Source organism: Astatotilapia calliptera, chromosome 4 (assembly GCF_964374335.1).
Source record: "Astatotilapia calliptera chromosome 4, fAstCal68.1, whole genome shotgun sequence".
Classification (NCBI taxonomy): Eukaryota; Metazoa; Chordata; class Actinopteri; order Cichliformes; family Cichlidae; genus Astatotilapia; species Astatotilapia calliptera.
In genome coordinates, this window is record NC_137425.1 from 31,969,416 (window position 1) to 31,989,963 (window position 20,548).

The window sequence follows — 20,548 nt, forward strand, 5'->3', positions numbered from 1 at the left end:
AGGAAGTTGGTTTGGAAACATATTTGGCGATGCTTCATCTCCAGCTTTGCGTTTGTGTGGGAGCCCCGTCAAAAACCTGTCAATGATGCTAGCAGTGTCCAAGGGTTCTTTTTTTTCTCTTTCTTTTCGATCATCTTATATATATTCTCTTAATATGATGTCATCTAATCTATTTCTGGTTTTATCAAACAGCCACTGTGCCTTTAGAAGCAGTGACAAACCAGCAGGTGATATAAAACACATTATTTTATATACAGTCTGTGAAACGTGATGGTTCTGCTTCCTTATCCGTTCTGCCCACATTTAGCCTGTGAAGGTTCCTCAATCAATCAGGAAGGAATTTTGGAGGCTGTCTTTGTGCTCTTTTCCTTGTTGTCTTGTGTCTAACATGGGTACCTAAAAACAAAAAAAGTGATAATTAAACATGAACAATATCCAGCTCTCCATGTGGGTCTGAGTCTGGTTTAATCTCTTGATCCTATGCCCTTCTCTCTCTATCCTCTTCATTTTCTGCCTGCTCTCAGTTGTCTGAGTTCAGTAAAGGCTTAACACATAACAAAGCAAAAATCTGTAGGCCCAATAACATCACTGCAGCAGTGCAGCTTGTTATAATGACCTTGAATTCAGGGACTGTGCAGTCCTCCTGGTGAATGGATGCTGGGTATTTAACCTCTTGATTGCATAATGTGCTGAAATTGTTGTGCACAAACAAGAAGACAAAACAGTTTAATCCTCATATATGCAAATATAAATTCCAACATTACACATTATTCAACATTTTGTGGCTTTTCTTCACTTATGCACTGAATTATCGTTTATTCTGTAAAATAAAACACAGTCAACTTGACAGCACATTTACAGTGCTGTGCCAAAATGTTGGCTCACTTGTAATTTCTGAAGCTCACCAAAGCCTCATCAGAAATTGCACAGTAGAAATTAGTTACTGCTAGTTACAATAAATCAAGCATGCGTCTGCGTAGATACTATAAAATCGTAGACTGTATATAAAAATGGACACCTTTTTTGTGAACCCTCAAAATAAATGTTTTGCCATCACCATCTTGGTGTGTGTTGAAATCAGATGTGGTTATTTAGGGGCCGACCTAACTGAGGCATTACATCCTAGTAACCTAATGTTGTTGATCACATGATAAAGCTTAGTCCCCGTTGTCCTTTTTTGACTTTAAAACAGACTTTGATTGACAAAATCATGTTGTATTTTAAAAGAAACGACCATATGGGGAAAGTGTACTGAGAGCAAAGGGAGCTAAAGGCTTGTCTTATCCAGTCGTTAAGTCTGACGTCACTAGCCGTGTCTGGGTCTAAACTCCGCTGCAGGTCCATATATCAGACGATCACTATGGCATTACTGAGAGTTGAAAAACTGTCTAAAGTCTTTCATCTTTAATAAAATGATCAGCGTTCTGCTCTACCAGGTGTAACAATTGAGTTTAACATCCAGGCATCCATGAAAACGGAATTTATGACATTTAACGGAGTTAGAAGTTAGCAGGAAGTTAGCTCGCTAGCTTCTATCTAAATATAATATAGCATGTCCTGACTGCAGGGTTTTGGAAACAAATTAAAACGTACAGCTCTGCTATCACTTCCAGCATAAATGAAGACAGAAAAGTAAACAGCAGTGACGTTTGTAGGGTTACTGAAGTTGGGCTAGCTGGTATATAATGATGTGCTACGTGACCGCTAGCAACACAGTAGTGATGGTAAATTTGATTCTTTTTACTGAATCTAGTGTTAATGAGTCACTCACCAAAGTGAATCGGGTGTTTTGAGTCATTTGATTCACTGAGTCAGTTGACCACAGAGTGCAAAAATTTTACATTTTCACTCAAACTTAATTTGTTTCCCTTTTCATGTAAATCCCACTGCTAACATGAATGATTAAAAAAAACAACTATTTTATAGAGAACAAAGAGCAAAAACATTTCTAAAATTAAGCAATTTCTTATCAAAATTGCTTAATAAACATTTATTTTGTTTATTTGTATTTTATTAGTATTTTCCTTAAGTGTGTCAAATATATATTTTCTCATCTAAATGTCCACTGCGCTGTGAGCCAGGGGGCGGTAATGCGCCTTAACATTGGTTGCCAACCAAGAAGAAGAAGAAGCTGTGAGCCAGGAGGGAGGGGGTGTGTCACTACCCGATCCGTACCGGAAACCCGATCGGTACCCCGCATGCGCGAAAGGTGTCTACTTCCGGTCGAAGCATTTTACGATAGTTACAGGTCAGAGTATCTGTTAAGATGTTAAGAATAACAAGTATCTCTTAACATGTTTCCGATAATGAAACATTTAATATAATGTAGACAAAAATAAAAAAATTAAAAGATAGTGACAGATCGGGACTCCCGATCCTTACTGCGCATGTGCAAAGTCAGACCGTACAAATCGGGTCTACCCGATCCGTACCGCGCATGTGCAGGGGTTTTCTTCTTCTTCTTCTGTTCGTTTAATGGCAGTGTACTCCCCAGTGTACGAGGATATCGCCACCTGCTGACTGAGCGAATGAACCCTATTGTAAACTGAATTAGCGTCATTACAAATGTGTGTTAAATTTGATTTAGTGATAATCGAGTGTGTTTATGCTTGTCTGTGGGAGAGGATTGTTGGAAAAGTGATGATAATGTCCGCTATCACTGTCAATTGCCAGTAAACACTTCATCTGGCTGCTGAATCTTCACGTGACATATTATAAAGTCTGTATTATTAACTCTGTCATTAGGCACCATTCTTCTTATTTTACGGCGCTGTTGTTCAATTGTGGAACGCTTTCTGTTGAGGAGAAAAGCAAAAATTTGTTGCGGATACGGATTATTCATTGTTTAAATGTCCTGGTAGTCGAAAAGGAGGCAGAGCTGCAGAGAAATGCTAGGAGCTAACTGGGCGCTAACCATATCGTTCAAATATATTGAATGTCGCAATGTTGGCAAAGAGAGGAAGTGACGTAAGATTTGCGCATGCGGGGTACCGATTGGGTTTCCGGTACGGATCGGGTAGTGACAGGGTGAGTGAGTGATTCGTTTGCTCGCTCTATGATTCAACACAGGAGGGAGGGGGTTAGCGAGTCCTGAGTGATTCGCTTATGCTTACGATTCAGCACAGGAAGGGAGGGGGTGAGTAGCTCAAATGTGCTGTTAGCATGTTAGCAGCGCGATGCTACTGTGAACCGAGGAGATATTTTCTTGATGTGAGCTTCTACTCAGGGGTTTTTCTTCCAGTTCAGAGCAGAAATGCTTTTGTTACGAAACTGGCTGTTGTTTTTCCCCCCACAATTTTAATTATAAGCTAGATATATTTCTCCTAATGGAATTAGTTTGCTAACAGCAACAGGGATGAGTCAGTGAGTCAGTTGGGCTTGTGAATCATGATTCACGAGTCAGTAAAGTGATTCTCGATTATTGAACGATTCGTTCACGAATCGAACATCACTAGTGAGTAGCTCAAATGTGGTGTTAGCATGTTAGCAGCGCGATGCTACTGTGAACCGAGGAGCTATTTTCTTGATGTGAGCTTCTACTTAGGGGTTTTTCTTCCAGTTCCGAGCAGAAATGCTTTTGTTACGAAACTGGCTGTTGTTTCCCCCCCCCCCCACAATTTTAATTATAAGCTAGATATATTTCTACTAATGGAATTAGTTTGCTAACAGCAACAGGGGTGAGTCAGTTGGGCTTGTGAATCATGATTCACGAGTCAGTAAAGTGATTCTCGAGTATTGAACGATTCGTTCACGAATCGAACATCACTACGACACAGCTATGTTAGCATAATATAAACAAGCTAACTTTTTTTCCACTCGATAAAAGTTAATGTGAGTGTTCTCGGTGGTCAGGAACAAATGTAATTGCAAGGCAGGATGCTGTAAAAGGACCAAACTTCAGCCAGGAGAACAACTGAGATAATCCATCCACAATACGAGGTTAGTCGTTCATAAACTGCTGCATGGGCTGGGCTGTAGTTACATCCTAAGGTTTTAAAAACTGAGCTTAAATAAATGATTAGCGGTAATAAAAGCCGAGGGAGGTCAACAGTGATCACTGACTGTTTTAGGAGCTTTTTGAGATTAAATAGAAGAAAATACATAACATTAAAAATTTTAACAACACAAAAGCCATATTAAACGCAGACTACTTTAGGCCCGGAAGTAGGATTCGCCACGCCATCACTTAACGACTGGATAGACTTTTTTACAATCTTAACTATTTTTTATATCCACAGTATTTGGCCCCCTGCCGGTCATGAAAAAGAATGGCAGTTTAAGGAGCTTCCACAAAGGCTTGTCTTTTCAGAACTGTAAGCTGCATCTGTCTTGCAAGGCCCAGGAAATGAACCTTGTAGACCTCCAGAGTTTTCCTCTGTGATTTATGAGCCTTAAGTAAATTAACATGTTGTACTTCTCCTCTCTAATTTATCTAGTATAAGAATTAATGACTGCAACAATTTCTAGAAGTTCTTATCAGTTGTTATATTGATGCTAATAGGGGCTAAATTTGCAAGTAGTCACTAGCATTGCTAGCTAAAGAAGCTGTAGAAACAGTTGACTCTTTGTATTAAAGTAATAATTAATTAATAAATAGCCCAAGTGAATTTTCATAGTTAAATCTGCACTTATCCTTACTTGTGTGCTTCTTTACTTACTTAATAAAGAAACACACAAAAATATACACAGAGACACACACGCAATATTCTCAAAATGTTAAAAGTCTTTATATAATATTTAAGTCGGTAAAAGGGACAGATGGAGCGATGCCTAGGAAACCAGAGGGAGGGTGGACAGAGAGAGAAACACCATGACAAACATCAGACGAGTTCAGTGAGAGAGAGAAAGCGTTTGGCGATTGGAGAGGATTAGAGGATTATTAACGCAGCTGACTGCACTGGAAGGCTCCATCAGCATCATCGTCGTCCTGTCTTTGGTTCTCTCGCTCCTTCCTTCCTCTGCCTGTTGTCTCAGCATCATCCATCAAAGCCGAGGGCATGTACAAGTTGAGGAGCTAGCATGGATATATTTTGGCTCTTCAGCAGCAGAAGGGGTGAGTCAGGTATCCATTGTCAAAATAACTGATAAAAAATATCCCACTTGTTAAACTTTAACTTTATTGATCCTCTTTGTTTGCTGTCTTTATTTTCTTATTTTTTACCATGGAAAATGTTTTATTTTGGAGATTGTTTTTCCAAAATAAGCATTAGAAAACTACATGCTAACAAATAAAAAAAAAAATTGATACAGTAAAAAAATAGCAGTTTCATCAGACTGGCTGAATTCATTCATGATCTGATTATGCAGCTATATCTGGATGAGGCATGGAGAGACGAGATAAAGACGTATCCCTGTAGTCCTACAGCCTGTTAGGTAAAACTGTCCTTTGGAGATTTACAGAAAAAAAATGAAGAAAGTCATGTTTATCATGTCGTAGCTTTTCAGAACTTTTATGCTCATTGTTTTAATTTCTAAGCATACAAATTCAACTGTCATAAACTGTGCCTTCATTTGCAGGAGGCAGAATTGATATAATAAACTGTACAGTATACTGATGAGTACAGTGGAACAATTAACAGCTAATGATCCAAACATTTCTGTCAGGACAAGTAGGAACCCAAACAAACAAAAAACCAGATAAAACTTGTAAGTTTTTGTGTGCAACTTTACATTTTCTTCTCTTTTTTAAATTCACTCTGTTACAGTTCTCTTTTTTCTCGCCTCTATTCTTAAAGGTGTTTTATAAATATAGCTTACTACTTCCACAAAAGCCATAATTTCTTTGGTACTGTTTCCATGTGTGCATGTTATTCTGTCTTTAATAAAACCTGCGGATAGGGTGAAAGTGAACTCAGTGATTTATTGGCTGGAAAATTGGCAAAAAGCCTTAGAAACTATGATTCTTACAAGTTTGGTGTGAATTATCAACATATATACCGGTAATATGTTATCGATATATAGTAAGTACTGTATAAAAATTTGAACTATCATGTCACATTTGACCTTTAAACTCCCCTTCAAGGTCAACAGACTGATCCTAACGCCAAAGCGATAATAATGATAATATAGAGCTTTTAAAACGATATTTCCTACTGCCACTATATGAATTGACCACATACAGGCATATAGGGATACACAGGGATTCTCAATATCACATTATGGTTTGCGTCCATAACCTCTGACCTCACTTTGACATGTCACATCTGCCTTTTTTCCAAGTTGACCCCAAAATGTGTCACATGTTTAAAGAAAGCATTATCAGGTTATCAGTTACAAATGTACTAATTAGGCACTCTCAAGTTATTCATGTCCAGTTATTTACAAATCAGCACATATTATCTATTGATCCTACATAATGCTTATATATATAAAAAAACAATACAATTCCCTTAAAAGTAAATGCTGTCCAGACAGTGAGCTACCTTGGTGGAGGTTTGTGCTCTCGGAGTGCTTCTCCACGGCAGCCTGAGCTGATTACAGCATGAATAAGGGAGAACTGGATCAGGGGGGTTGTTTCATGAAGCTCACAGATATCTGTAAGCTTTATCAGTTAAAGAAAATGATTTTAAATTCATTTCTGGATTTAACAGCGAGCCAGTGAAGACTACACTATTATTAGTACTGAGTATAGTATTATATTCTGATATAGAAAATATATTCTGTTTCTTTCTATTGCCAGTTACTTTGGCTGCTTTGACATGGACTGCGAGGTTTGGGAAAAAGAACAGCAGAATTAAACTCCCGCCCTTCAGTGAGCTTTCTGCTTCTTAAAATCTCCTGACCCTCCTTCAGCTGTCCTGGGAAATATGAATCTTCTTTCCACAACACATCTCTTCTTCCTTCTTGCCATTTACTCCCCGCAGTCCCTTCTCCCATGTGTTCAGTGCTCAAAGTTGTGTCCACACAAGTGCATTTGTTATGAGCATGCTGACCTGGTGGACTGCCGCGACCGTGGGTTTGAGCACGTTCCCAGGGGTCTCCCGCACGGCACGTGGCTGCTGGAGCTAGGAAGAAACAATCTGAGTGTGATAGGCACTCAAGCCTTCAAAGGACTGTGGTCCTTACGGGTGCTGGTGCTCACCAACAGCCAGATAGAGGAAATCCAACCACAGGTAAGAACAAAGTGGTGGAAAAACTATTTATGCATCTGAAAATGTTGCACAATTACAGTTGTAAGGATAATACGAAGACGTATTTTAGAGATTTAATATGTAACTAAAGCAAATTATCACAAGCATGGAAAACACTCCAGGGTTGGGTTGACTGCTCTCCGGTTACTCTGGCTTCCTCCCAACGGCCAAAGGCAAGTAAGTTAGCTTAACTGGAGATCCCAAATTGGCATTAGGTGTGAATGTGAGTGTGGGTGGTTGTCTGTGTCTAAGTGAAAGCTCTGAAACAGGCTGGTGCTGGTCCAGGATGTACGCTGCCTCTTTGCCTGTGACTGACTATCTGTCTGCAGCTCACAGATAGATAGAAAATAAATTGCAACTTTGTATTTGTATAGAAATCGACTTGTATATATAAAAAATAATACTTTATATTTAAAAAACACATTTACAGAAAATAACAGAAATGAGAGACATGGGGCCCGTTCTTCGTACGTCGCTTACTACATCCAAGATCAAATGACACATCCAAGATCAAATCATCGCGCTAACCGTGAGCTCGCTAATCCGGTTCCCCGAACACACCTGCTGTTGACGATTACTACAGCTGGACGCAGGAATGTGACATCACTGGGCGTCGTAAAAGGGGCTACGCATCGATAGTAGAAACATTGATCGGCAACCCGCTGATTGGTCGGCGAAAATGTCGAAGGGGCGTGCTCGGTATTTTCCGGCAGCAGAGCAAGAACTCTTGAGTGAGGGATTTCAGGAGTTTCAGAGTTTAATTAAAACGCAAGAGAACACTGCAAAGGCTGCAAAAGCAAGGAGAGAGGGCTGGCAGAAAGTTGCTGACAAATCAAACTCGTAGGTAATTTAATAATAATAATAATAATGGATTGGATTTATATAGCGCTTTCCAAGGCACCCAAAGCGCTTTACGATACCACTATTCATTCACTCCCACATTCACACACTGGTGGAGGCAGCTACGGTTGTAGCCAGGCTGCCATATCGCGCCATCGGCCCCTCTGGCCAACACCAGTAGGCGGTAGGGTAGATCTATCATATGACACTATATTGTCCAATATCATATGGCATTATATTATATTATAATATGTTATATTATATCCCCTTTCACATTAGAGCCACAACAGGACCCACAAGAACATGGGAACAAGTAAAAGTGGAATACAGGAGTATTCTACAGAATGGTAATATTTATCTCTTAGATTGCTTTGCGTCTCTTGGCAAGGTAATACTGGCCTGTAATACTCTGTTAGTTTGTTCATAACAGCAACCAAGAAAAGGGCAGAGGAAAAAAAGACAGGTGGTGGTCCTGCACCCCCTCGTCAACAAGTTGGTTAAGTAAATAATACCCTCACGGGAAAATCGATATCTCTCTATGAGCACACTGTCGCGCTGAGCTAAAGGATCCTGTCTATCCCGCAATATACGCTGAATTCTGAGGACTCTCCTTATCAATCTTGCACCTTCCGCAATGGGCTGCTCGCGTATACGGACAGGACATGGCTGCGACAGACTTCCCAAATCCACCTTCGCTTTTATAGCCGTGGTCTCTCATCTTGATTACACGAAGTAATTTACAATTACTACTCTGAAATATGAATTACATCTGTAATAATCACATACATGTAATAGAATGTTAATAGTACATTTCCCTTTTTTAGGAAATGACCTGTATGTATCTGTGTGAAATCAATAAATGGATCAGGTGCTGCATTATCTTTAGTTACATTGATAATATTTATTTATGGTGAAACAGTGGTGGAATATCGCTGTTGCTTTCGTATAAATGAAGCGGACATACCTGCGTGGCCGCGATCTAATCCTGTTTACATAAAGTGAACCTGCTCCCGAGCAGGTTTACGCTTACGGCTCTGTTGCTATGACAGCAAGTCCCGGATGAGCTTCGGGGAACCGACTGATCCAGGATCACGCGAAATCGTCAACAATCTAATCCGGCTAACCTACTTAGCGAGGTACGAAGAACGGGCCCCTGGACTGCAAGGAAATGTGTTTACCACTACATCACTGCCAGTCACTGATATGTCATATAAAAACTGAATCTGTCACGGTCGCGCTGGCAGACCGTGGGGATGTGGGGAAATTAGAACCCAAAGGCAGGGCTCTTCGATGCAAAGCAGTGTGTTTATTTACAGTGAAGTAAACTGACACAGTGCATTCCCGACTCCGTGCTGTGTCCTCTTCCCAGAGTAGTGCCCAGTGTGTCTGCGCTCGGCAGTGTTCGAGCACCCCGTGCTCACTGCCCTCTCGACTCCACACACCACCTGAGAAATAACAAAAAGGCAGCTGTCAGAACACACCACAATTGCGGCAGACTAACCTTCTCTAACTGACAAAGAGACTAACGTGAAGTCACTCAATGATCCAGCGTTGAGAAGCACTCAGCCACACTGCTATGTAGCTCCCCTAACGATCCTTATCAGCTGCAGGTGTGTGTGTTACTCCTCCTCGGGTGTGGCCAGCCTCCCAACAGGACACACCCACTAGGCCTGGTGGGCCAGGAAAACCAGGACATCACACACACGCACACACATACACAATACAAAGGGAAACCAGGGGCACAAGCACCACACAAAATCATGGTACACACAGCAACAAATAAACAAGTTCAAAACTGCTCATGGACCCTCAGACCCAGGTCCCTGACAGTAGGAAAGTTGAAACAGCACACCTAATTGATGCTTTTTGTCTTTGAATAGGCATTTTTCTCATTGTCCTTTCTGGAGAAACTGGATCTCAGTTGGAACAAATTAAAAACTCTCCCTGTGGACTTCTCATCCAGTCTGCCTGCTCTCAAAGAACTGCGACTGGAGCACAACATCTTGCATTATCTATCTGGATACAGGTACATGGCTATCTGTGGGTCATCAGAGTGCCGTGAAACTCCATCTCACTTTTCCATCAGCTTCCATATTTCTGTTTATCGTCTGGCTTAACAGGAATATGTTTAAAGTGATCCAAAAGACCAGGAGCTGTCTTAATAATAATAATGGACTGGATTTATATAGCGAATACAGTTACAGACAGTAGCATTCAGCACAGAGCTTCTCTCTGCCTGTCTCTCACAGTATCTTCTCACTGTCTCACGCTCTCGTTGTCTCTCTGCTGCCAGCCTGGAGTTTCTGGACAACATGGAAAAGCTGGACCTGAGTTATAACAAACTGGTGTCTGTTGGCCCCGGCGTGTTCAGAGGCCTCTCCCGGCTCAGACAACTCTATCTACACAACAACAAACTGACTGTGGTGCAGCATGGGAGCCTGGACATGCTGCCTGGACTGGAGGTGAACAGACTTTTTTTTAAATGGGTAAATAAACTGGTACCTCAAAGTTTTTTTTTGATTGTGGACTGTTGTAGATTTAGCCTCTAAAAAGTATAATAATGTAAATGAATCTTATTTCATGTCTTAATTCATCTGCACGTAAGACAGCTAGTGTTTTGGTACACTGAATAATGATAAGTTTGAAATTCATCATTAGTTATAAAGTATAAAGTACTATGATATCTCTACCTATTAACGCACACTTTAATGTGCTGCTTTGGAAGAATTGTCTAATTATTGTAAGAAGAAGTGGCTCAAAAACAGATCCCTGTGGCACACCATTTTCGATGACTTCATTATTCTGTATGTCTGCCTTTCTAATTAGTACCTGTTTGTCTGTCTTCCTAGGTACTCCAGCTGAGCAACAACAACATCTCTCAGATAGATACTGATGCCCTGGCACCTCTGTACAGCCTGGCTGTTCTTGATCTGGAGGGAAACAACCTGCATAACCTCAAATTTAAGACCTTCATCAGCCTTCATACAACAGCAACACACATACAGCTGTCAGGTCTGCAGAAATACTTTAATTCTATTTCATTCATTGTTCTCCATGTCAGAAACTGACGGAACAGACTGAAATATGTTTAAAACGTTTGGACTGATTATCATGCAATATAAAATAGATGATGTTGATCAACACCCCCTCTTCTACAATCAAGTTCTGACTCAACACTCTGACACACAATTTTAAGGTTTGCATTCTTTGTTTAATTGAACTCTGTATACCTGCCTTCCTTCTTTCCCTGCCAGGGAACCCTTGGAGCTGTGACTGTGAGCTGCATCGTGTTTTCAGTAAGATCCTACACGTCCGGCACCTCCACATTGACGACTACCGCAACGTGACATGCCAGGACCCTCCGCAGCTGATGGGGGCTTCGTTGGCCTGGGTAGACAGCCAACTCTGCGTGGCTGAGACCGCTACTGTACTCGTCATCACTGTCACTATGCTTGTCACCGTGGTGGCCGCTCTGGTGATGGCGGAAAGGAACAGGAAGAGGAACCGAGGGAAGAACTGGGACACCGAGTCACAGACGCAAACTCACAGCCCTCCATCCTGAGGCAAAATTAGTGAGAGGATAAGCAGATGTTTCTGGCTCCTCTGGTTACAAAAATGCTTTTAGCACACACTTCCTGACTGCTGCCACAAATGGATCGTACTTGATTTCTTTTTCCTTTCAAAAAGTGAAAAACAGAGTTGGAATTAAAACTGAAGAAGACCTGGAGTATCTGTTCAAATTTAATATTGCAGCTGTGATCTGCTGCTACCAGTGAACTGCTGTAAAAATGTGGTTCTTTCGATGAATTTTTAAGAACGACCATTGTCAGCAATGGGATTTTTCGCAATAAAAGCCATACTTTGGTAAAGACCAAAGGCCAATACACATAATGTGGAGTTTGAAGAGTAAAAAAATGTCTGACTTGTATTAACAGTTGCCGAGGTTTCATTCACCTGTAGTCTCTTGAAGTCACCAAATGTCAGATTGACTGTCTGCGGTCTCTTGTCACACATCACTGTGAATCGCTCCCTGTGTGGATACAGCTGAATGTTCACACATAATCTGACTTCTGTTGTGCTTTCTTTCTTTCCCTTTCACTGATCTCGTTTCCACCTATTTTATAATACCTACGCTAATTTGAGCTTTTCCTTAATCTCACGGGATCACCAGAGCAGGCAGCTGTCGTAGATGTTTAATTTAGCAGGTTTTTACACCCTTTCTTATGCAACACCCAAGGGAAGTCTGTTCACTCACAAAACACATCTTTGCATGTCTGTAACTCATAATGTAAAATAGAAAATTGCAAATAAATTATTTAATATTTAATAGAAGGTTTCTTGAATATACTCTTTGTTCTTTGTAGTTTATCACCATAGAAGCCCCAGGAATGTCTGAACCTATTGATTGACAGTCAGACCGAGAGTCAGCAATAGAGATAGAGGGGGTCATGAGGACCATATGTGTCTGTACTCCACAGGGGATTAGTGCAGGACTGATGGAGGGAAAGAGAAGGACAAAGTCCCACAGAGGTCAAAGATGTCAAGATGATTACTGCTGATCTGCAATACAGTTATTAACTGTGAGTGTGTGTGTTGGAGGTATTAAACAGGCAGAGAAAGAGAGCCGTCTGGCCTCCAGCAGTAGACTGCCCTCCTTTCATCCATCTCTTCTTTAATTGTTGTGTTTTTCTGTCCTTTTGAAAAATCTTTTAGTAATGAAACTATTAGGACCAGTATTGGAAACTTTGTCACAGTTTCCAGCAAACAGGGTTGAAACCCAAACCTCACCTCTGATTAAAGCTGATCGTGGTACTGTGCCAAAAACAGAATGGTGGACAGATGGATGTCAGTCTTATTTCCAAGCAGAGTAGAGGTTGGGTTTGACTTGGCTTACAACTCGAGAAATACACATCAGATTATTGCAAAGAAGGATTAAAGTGTTCACCTTTGTTTTTTCTCAAAAAACAACAACTAATATGCGTAGAACTGATGGTGATCAGACGTCAGTCGTCTCCATGTACACAGACTAGTATTACTGGAGCCTGTTTTAGGAAAAGAAATGACACTGTGAAGCTATTGATGATTTAATATTTCTAAATTCTGCATCGTGTGATTATGCTCGCTCTGTCTGAGATGTCAGCATCATAAACTCAGGAATGCTGCTGCTCTTATGTGCGGTTAGTTAGTTTAACAAGATAAGAAGTGGGCCGAACACTGTTTGAAACATCAGATATCTGCTTGTTCTTTTTATTGAGAAACGTTAAAATGTTTTACATTTTGTTTATTCTCATTACCAAATAGATAATAGAAAACAGTTACTGAAAACAAATTCTTAGTGATATTGAAAATATATGTCAAACTGACACTGTGATAATGTCCCTAGTGTCGTTTCATCTTTAATTTTAGTAATATTTTCCAATATGTTTGCTAGGGTGCAGCTTTAATTTCAAAATGAGAAATTTGGGTTTAATAAGCAGCTAGCCCCACAGTTTGGTCTACTGATCCAGCACTGAGCTTATTGTTAGCCTCTGTGACTGTACAGCTCTCTACAAATATTCAGTGGACTTAGACTGATAATAATTGATAATAGTTATTAATAATATCGAGCAAGCTAAAGTGGAACCAGACCAGTTTGGAGTTAGCAGAACATGAATTTCTCCAGTTTAGGTACATGCTAACTGCTTGCACTTCAAACCAAGCGAATGTTTAGCTGCTAAGTGGGCAACAGCAATTTAGGTTTTCTGAATTATTCTTAACTGAACCGAGCCCAGGCATGTTTACTCTGTTTATTCTTTGAAACACTCAGATCATGACAAATGCACTGCAGTATTTTCCAAATTCCAAAGAAAAGAGCAGCTTTTTCACCCCACAAGATATAATTTTTCTAATTTGAATTCTTTTGAATAAGTAATGGAAGCTCTGCAGGAGCTGTCTAATGTCTGGTAAATGGTGCTTTGTTTAGCTGTGTGGAGGGTTTTCAACAGTGCAGTGAATGGGGCACTATTTATAAAGTTTAGTTTCTCTTTATACAGCCATGGTTATCGACCAAACTGTCTGCTTACATACACATTATTCCAAATATCACCCCACCATCTAACCCCTGATGACAATTAAAAACACTGGTGACTGCCCGTGCTACCCCACAGCCTCCTTGTAGATGGACTCGTGTTGTTTTTCCTGCGCATTACTGCCACCTCTGATCAAGTCAAACTCCAAGAGTGTTATGTTAAAAATTGAATAAATAAAGAGTGAATATGCAGTTATTAGCCCATTTGCTGTAGACCTGTTGTTGGTAGAAAACCCTGCAAAAAAACCCAGGAGGAATAAAGACACAATGAGACAAAATTACTTTCTGTACACGGGTGAGCCGCTGAGAACAACTCACACCATGAACAGAGGCTTGGCATTTTTTATAGGCACAGATCACAGAGACAGTGAGAACAGGATAAGAAAATAATAAACAGATAAAATAAAACAACTCCATATATGGTGCTAGTCTAGTCAGCAGAGAGCTAGGAAAGATAAAACAATCTGAAACAATATGTCCTTGCTGGGAAAGTCTAAAAGGCACTTCTAAACTAATCTAAACACAGACAAAGGGCATCTTTGTACATTTAAAGAAGGTAAAGAAGCATAGAATCATTTTTCCTCTAACACCTGTAAAATCTAGAGCAATGAACTGATGAACCGACGTCATACAGTCAACCTCTCTTTGACTTTTAGGTAACAGGTTTTAAAGCTGGAACAATAGGGATTAGAGTGAGATTCACTCCACATCTGACTGACAGAAAGGACGTGGCAGAGTGAATTTTGGGAGCTAATGATGATGTTTTATCTGCTGGATGACAGCTGCATTTAAAATGACATTCTAGGTGAACAGGATGTTCCTAATGTTCACTTCAATTCAATTTTATTTATACAGCACAAAAATCACAAGACAAGTGTCTCAAGGTGCTTTATATTGTAAGGCAGACCCGACAATAATACATAGAATATTGTAGGGTCTGCCTACATTATTGGACTGAATGAAACAAAATCAATACTTAGAGATGGTTATGAGATCGTTCTTTGTTAAGAGTTGATCAGTTTGGAACTCTCTGTGGGAGGGAGTGGAATAGGCATTGCTGTACACATAGAGTTGCAGCAGTCGAGCAAAGGCATGATAGCTGTTTCCAGGTCCCTAAAATGTTGTGTTTGGTGTGATTTTGTTAAATTTCTGCTTCCATTGTATTTTTTATGGAAACACAATGAATACACTTTGTGCTCTTCCAGCATTTTTCTATTTGCTGGTGTTTTCCTAGGGTGCAGTGTGTTTAACAGTTCATACGATATATGAAGCTTAGTCATTTCCAGCTGTGCTCCACCCTCCTAGAAGCACATGTACAGTATGTTGTTGAGGATAACAGACTAATATGTATTAAAGAAAGTGACAAGTGGCTCAATGTCAGTGTAGGAGACCTAGGTACAGACACAAACCCAAAATCAATTGTCTTCTCTGGCATGCTGCTGGCAAGTGAGGGTGTGTCCATGATAGGAGTGAAGTATAGCTCGTGCCCTTCTGGGTAGCAACAAGCTGACCGGCTCTGCAACCCGGAGCATCACTCTGTCTCTGTTAGCCATCGCTCTGCAGCTCTGCTGGATCCTCCTGGATTAATTGCAACCGTGTGTGCATTTATTCTAGTGTAATTTTCTGGAGCTTGATAGCTTTTCTTCTTTAAGAAACATTTTAATATTTAAGATTCACTTTGTTCCTTCATCCCCAAATGTGCCAATAAAATCAATCATGTTCATTTTGAATCATTAAAACATTTGAAAACTATTTGTGCTGATTTTTGTTTTATGTGTTAAACTTACCGTCTATAGTAGCCTTTAAGCTCTTGATGTAGTGGCATGGTTTGCCCAGCAGATGGAGACACTGATATAGTGCAGATGCATCCTATGCATGGCTGTACGATGTTATTCTTTAATTAAAAGACCAGCAGGCCTGGGTGTGTTACTCTCAGGAACACTAGCACTCTCTGATTAAGGTAAACATATTTATAATTTATTAATGTACAGCTTGTTTCATTTCCCATCAGTCACAGCTGATAGATGAACACAGCACTGAAGTTGTTCCTGAGTTGTTCCTACACTAAGCCCATCAACACTCCCTCAAAACTCTAAATGTATAACCTGAGCATGTTCATAAAAAGAGTGTTGAACTGTGATAAGTTTTGTAATTTTACTATCACATCTGTTACTCTTCTGACAGATAAAACACATACACAATAATAATTATTTTATTACAAAGCACTTTGGTGGCCAGTAAGAGTAAAAATAGCACAAAGTGAATACCATCCCAGTGTCATACTTAAACTACAATCATATTTAAACTGGAAAAGCACCTCAGAGTGTGAATTCTTAAAGGACATTTTAATGTATTATTTTAATATCTTCCAGCAGATGCAGGAGGTGGCTATTGGTAAAGAATAGGCAGCGTGTTTGAGTTCAGTCTTTCTCACGCAGTCTAAAAATGAGAGCAATTATCGGGCGATAGAGGCAGATCCCAGTTTTAATGGTAAATATACTTTAACAAAGTTAGATTTGATCTCACTTTCAGATAGAGACTGCTGTTATATGAAGGATGTGACGTGTGGGGAGAATAAAATAGACTAGTTAACATATCCCCATGAAACACTCCTTCATCTGATAATGCAGACTAAGGGGAAATATGAGGTTGTTCTTTATTGAATTAAATGAGCTGTTTTTTTCCAGCCCTGGGCTGAGTTGGATTAACAAAAGAAAGTGGATGGACAGATGTTAGCTTTATGTACTAATAAGAAGTCAAGCCCCCCAAAACGATTTATTATATTATAGTTTTATTATAATCATTGTAGTTTATTGTTACCTTCTTGTTATGTAATGCTGTTGTGAGCATTAAAGGATTACGGTCAGTACTCTTAACTCTGAAGCAGAACTCTCAGCTTTAGGAGATCAAAACTCTGTTGTGATATAAACATCCTCTGATTAGGAAAAAGGAAATGAGCACTTTATTGTGTTTGATAGTTCTGATGAACTTATGTGACCTCAAACTCTAAATAAAAGGCTGCAGTAATGCGTATGCACACAGAGCAGCTGCTGTCTCCCAGCGTAGCTTCAGTTGACACAGTTAGTGTGCTTGGTGCAGCGCTGCAGAGTGGGGAGCTGGTGCACAGGTGCGTGTTAATGCTTGTGAAGGTTGCGGTGAAGCGGAAGTCTGCACCTCTGAAGCTTCTCAGCAATCTGCCGCTCGCTCGTCTCACTCTGTGACCACATCCTGTGCTCTGCTGTTGCTCTCAACGCCTCCGTAAGCTGTCATGACCTGGTTTGTTCCTCACAAAACAACAGCTTCAACCTCCTTCTCTGGAGAGAGGAGAGTATTGATTTCCTGTTCCTATGAGCTGTGGTTGACTCACATTTTACACACATACTTCAATATGTATAGCCCTCCACCTACTGTGAAAAAAACACAGCTTTACTCACTGAGAATGGAAAAAGTGAATCTTGAACAGGTTTTACAGATAGGGGAACATGTCACAGTAAAAATGGCCCAATGTTTTTGAGTTGGAGTTCATAGAAAATGGAAAATATAAGGGTGAGTTCTCAGAAACCCAACAGATAACAGGCTGCTAAAAATAGCTCCCTGCTAGCCATGCAGTGTAGTGAAGGCTCAGACATAAATGAATAATACCTGAAACTGCACCTGATGAGTAACTGTATGTTGTACTGTCAGGTAGAACTGCCTCAGACTCATATATGAAAGAAATAAACAGTTGTGTGTTTAAGGAGTACTTTTATTAAGAAGCAAACTGAGCACAAAGCACTTACACAAACTAACAGAATAATAACTAATAACAGCACAGGATGTCCACTTATTTATATACTAAATGGAAGAAAGTCAAATGGAAAGCAAAGCTTTAGGATACTGTGACTGTTTTTGTTTTCACAGAAAGCAGCTCAGTCGTTCAGCTCAGCTCTCATTTCTCTGGTTTTCTTGAAAACCCCTGTGAAGACAGGAAACACGTTTTCAGTTTACAGAGTCGCTCTTTAAACAAAGGTTTAAATGTAAAGCCTCATGTTTTCAGTGAGTCTTCACTAAACAAACTGACTATAAAGAAGGCAAGCTTCACCTTCCTACTAATTTTTAATTATCAATCAAGCACAAAGAAATTCAGAAATGACGTGGATGTAAAGCAGTTTTCTTGGATACACTAAATGATAACTATAAGAAATCCTTTTCAGAGCTTCTGTGGTAATAATGAGCACTTTGTCAGAGTTTTTACATATATATTACCACCGGTGCTGAGATTACTGAGAAAATATTATTACACTAATTTTAAAAGTGATTGATTGAGATATTTAATGAAAAATACTGCTGGGGTGACTGAAATATTGTCATGGAGAATCTATAAATCTATAAACTTTAAACAACATCAACAACAAAACCCCTTCCTTGTTATTTTAAATGATACCTTTATATTCATTAGTTTTAGCTCATTAGCTTTTAAAATGTTTTCAATAGGTTTTAATTGTTGAGTGATAGTTGCTGAGAAAAAAGACATATTCAAGATAAACAGGCTAACTGATGTTTTTCTTAGCTGCTAATTTTTACGGCGGTCTAACAAATCGATCCTGCATTACATTTAGATTCAGTTTCAGACAGGTTCCTTTGGAGGAAGAAGCACGTGGTGCTGTTAAATGATTGTTTTGTATTGAGATATGTTTCATATAACGACCACTGCTCGTGGCACAAACAGGAGCTGGATCGTTTTGGACCAACCTGAAGTTTCCACACCAGGATGATCACAAAGAGTCCGTAGATGCTGCTCTTGATGATCAAAACCAGATATGACAGCTTGGCATTGTGGGTGGTCTTTAGATACTTGTCTGCACAAAATTGTAAGATTTGTATTATTTTCCCAGCTCAGTATAGAGCAGACACACTGGGTTATTGTTATTAATAATATTATTAATAATATTTACTTCTTATTGCTGCAGCTCCTGGATCTAAGAAAAAGAAAAACGATTTCTTTCAGTGAAATCAAGTCAAACTATTTCAGATGATTTTGACACATTTAAAGATTGTAAATGAACGTACTTCGAATGCCTGCGACCCAGCCTACACGAGAAACCGTCTGTTCCCCATCAAAGAAGTCGACGGTGCAGGTGAAATTCTTGCCTGGTTTGAACCACTGTGAAAATAAGACTCTCAGCCTGCTTGTGATGCGGTAGTGGGTACCATTCCAGTGGGCAGAGTGATCGGTGGCGACGCCATCTTTGACGTCCACCCCATCAATCTGCCAGGACACATTCACATGGTCTGGGTAGAAATCAGAGGCCACACACAGCAAGGTCTTCTTGTTTTTCTTGTGTTTTTCATTTTGACACTCCTTTGTTGAAGGTTTAAACACTTTCACCTTTGGTGGCTCAACTGTTCTATTTGGTGCTGTGGGACAAAGAGAATCGAATCATTAGAATGCAAACAGTCTCATTATTCCCATTTTGAATACCCAAAGATAAAAAAAGTAACACTTGTAAAAAAAACCCTGCTTCATCATTTTCTTTTGGATTTTTGGATCTTTTGGAAAAACAGCAGGTGATTACTGGGTAAAAAGAAAGTAAAATGAAATAAATAATGGCGTAAGGTGTTAATATGTAAGCTTCTGACGCCACATCTCTTTTTTTCTTTTTTCTTTTTTCCAAAATGCTGCTTTTGCAACATATATCTTAGATATAGAAGACATTTGAAATAAATTTCATGGCACATTGTTTTAAATCCACAGCAACATGTTTATAACTTTGTGATTCTGTCTACACCCAAATATGAAAAACGACATTCAAACTTTGCTCTTTTTACAGCCCTAAACGTACATTAGAACTTCTCAGAGGTTCTCGGCAGTGGAAGAAAAAACATGCATAAGGTTTCTTACCCAAAACTGTCAGTTTGGTGCCAGTACCAAAGTAAGCAGGGTTGTAGTTTGCCACACTGATATGCAGCGTAGTAAAAATTGTTTGTGCTATCAACAGCTGGAAACGATCTTTTTTTTCTCTTTATGAAAAATTCTAATTTCTCCAAATTTACTCTTCATAACAAAACCTAATTAGACAGATTTTAGATTTTAGACAAAGTCAGGAACCTTAAATGATGCTACAGTAACTCAACTTACTTACAGTTAGGTTTTAATTTATGGACTATTGCATGATAAAATAAATTTGTGCCTGTTAAAATGTTCTATTTTTGCACCTTACCTGAAACTGTGAGTTTAGTTCCCAAAGTGAGCCTCGGACTGGGAATACGCAGTCGCTCACAGAGCTGATCAGAACTCCATATAGCCACAGATAATCTGGGCATAGAGCCAATTCTTTTATAGCTGCAGCACTTTGCTGAAGACTAATCAGCACTGACACAAGACTAACTTTGTGCTTTAATAGCTTTCACTTTTTAAAAACAGCTTGAATATGTTTATGGCTGATTAATAAAACCACCCAAAAAGTGAAGCACACTTATCACACATTATTTCTATCATATTAAGACGTGCAGTTTGAGTCTTCGCTGCAGA

At 39.6% G+C, this 20,548-nt stretch overlaps 2 protein-coding genes across 8 annotated transcripts in view; one reads left to right on the forward strand and one right to left on the reverse strand.

Moving 5' to 3' along the window:
• Positions 1-3,012: 3,012 nt before the first annotated feature.
• LOC113021365 (uncharacterized) lies at positions 3,013-12,297 on the forward strand. 7 transcript variants are annotated; one of them, XM_080300489.1, is made up of 7 exons: positions 3,646-3,939; positions 4,743-5,053; positions 6,680-7,112; positions 9,851-9,996; positions 10,264-10,456; positions 10,820-10,982; positions 11,225-12,297. In XM_080300489.1, the coding sequence occupies exons 3-7, from the start codon at positions 6,807-6,809 to the stop codon at positions 11,530-11,532; spliced, it is 1,116 nt and encodes a 371-aa protein (XP_080156615.1). In that variant the 5' UTR covers positions 3,646-3,939; positions 4,743-5,053; positions 6,680-6,806; the 3' UTR covers positions 11,533-12,297. The 7 variants fall into 7 exon arrangements, with proteins under 7 accessions (XP_026021781.1, XP_080156615.1, XP_026021785.1 ...); XM_080300490.1 differs by lacking the exon at positions 3,646-3,939 and adding an exon at positions 5,308-5,373 and having other exon boundaries at positions 3,991-5,053; XM_026165996.2 differs by lacking the exons at positions 3,646-3,939; positions 4,743-5,053 and adding an exon at positions 3,013-3,136.
• Positions 12,298-17,772: 5,475 nt separating this feature from the next.
• LOC113021378 (T cell receptor beta chain MC.7.G5-like) overlaps positions 17,773-20,548 on the reverse strand; it is a 32,452-nt gene continuing 29,676 nt past the window's right edge. The window contains exons 6-9 of the mRNA XM_080300695.1: positions 19,087-19,434; positions 18,972-18,995; positions 18,769-18,875; positions 17,773-17,992 (exon numbers count right to left, since the gene is read on the reverse strand). Of these exons, the coding sequence (XP_080156821.1) occupies positions 17,966-17,992; positions 18,769-18,875; positions 18,972-18,995; positions 19,087-19,434 (506 nt within the window). The 3' untranslated portion in view covers positions 17,773-17,965. The remainder of the gene's footprint in view (positions 17,993-18,768; positions 18,876-18,971; positions 18,996-19,086; positions 19,435-20,548) is intronic.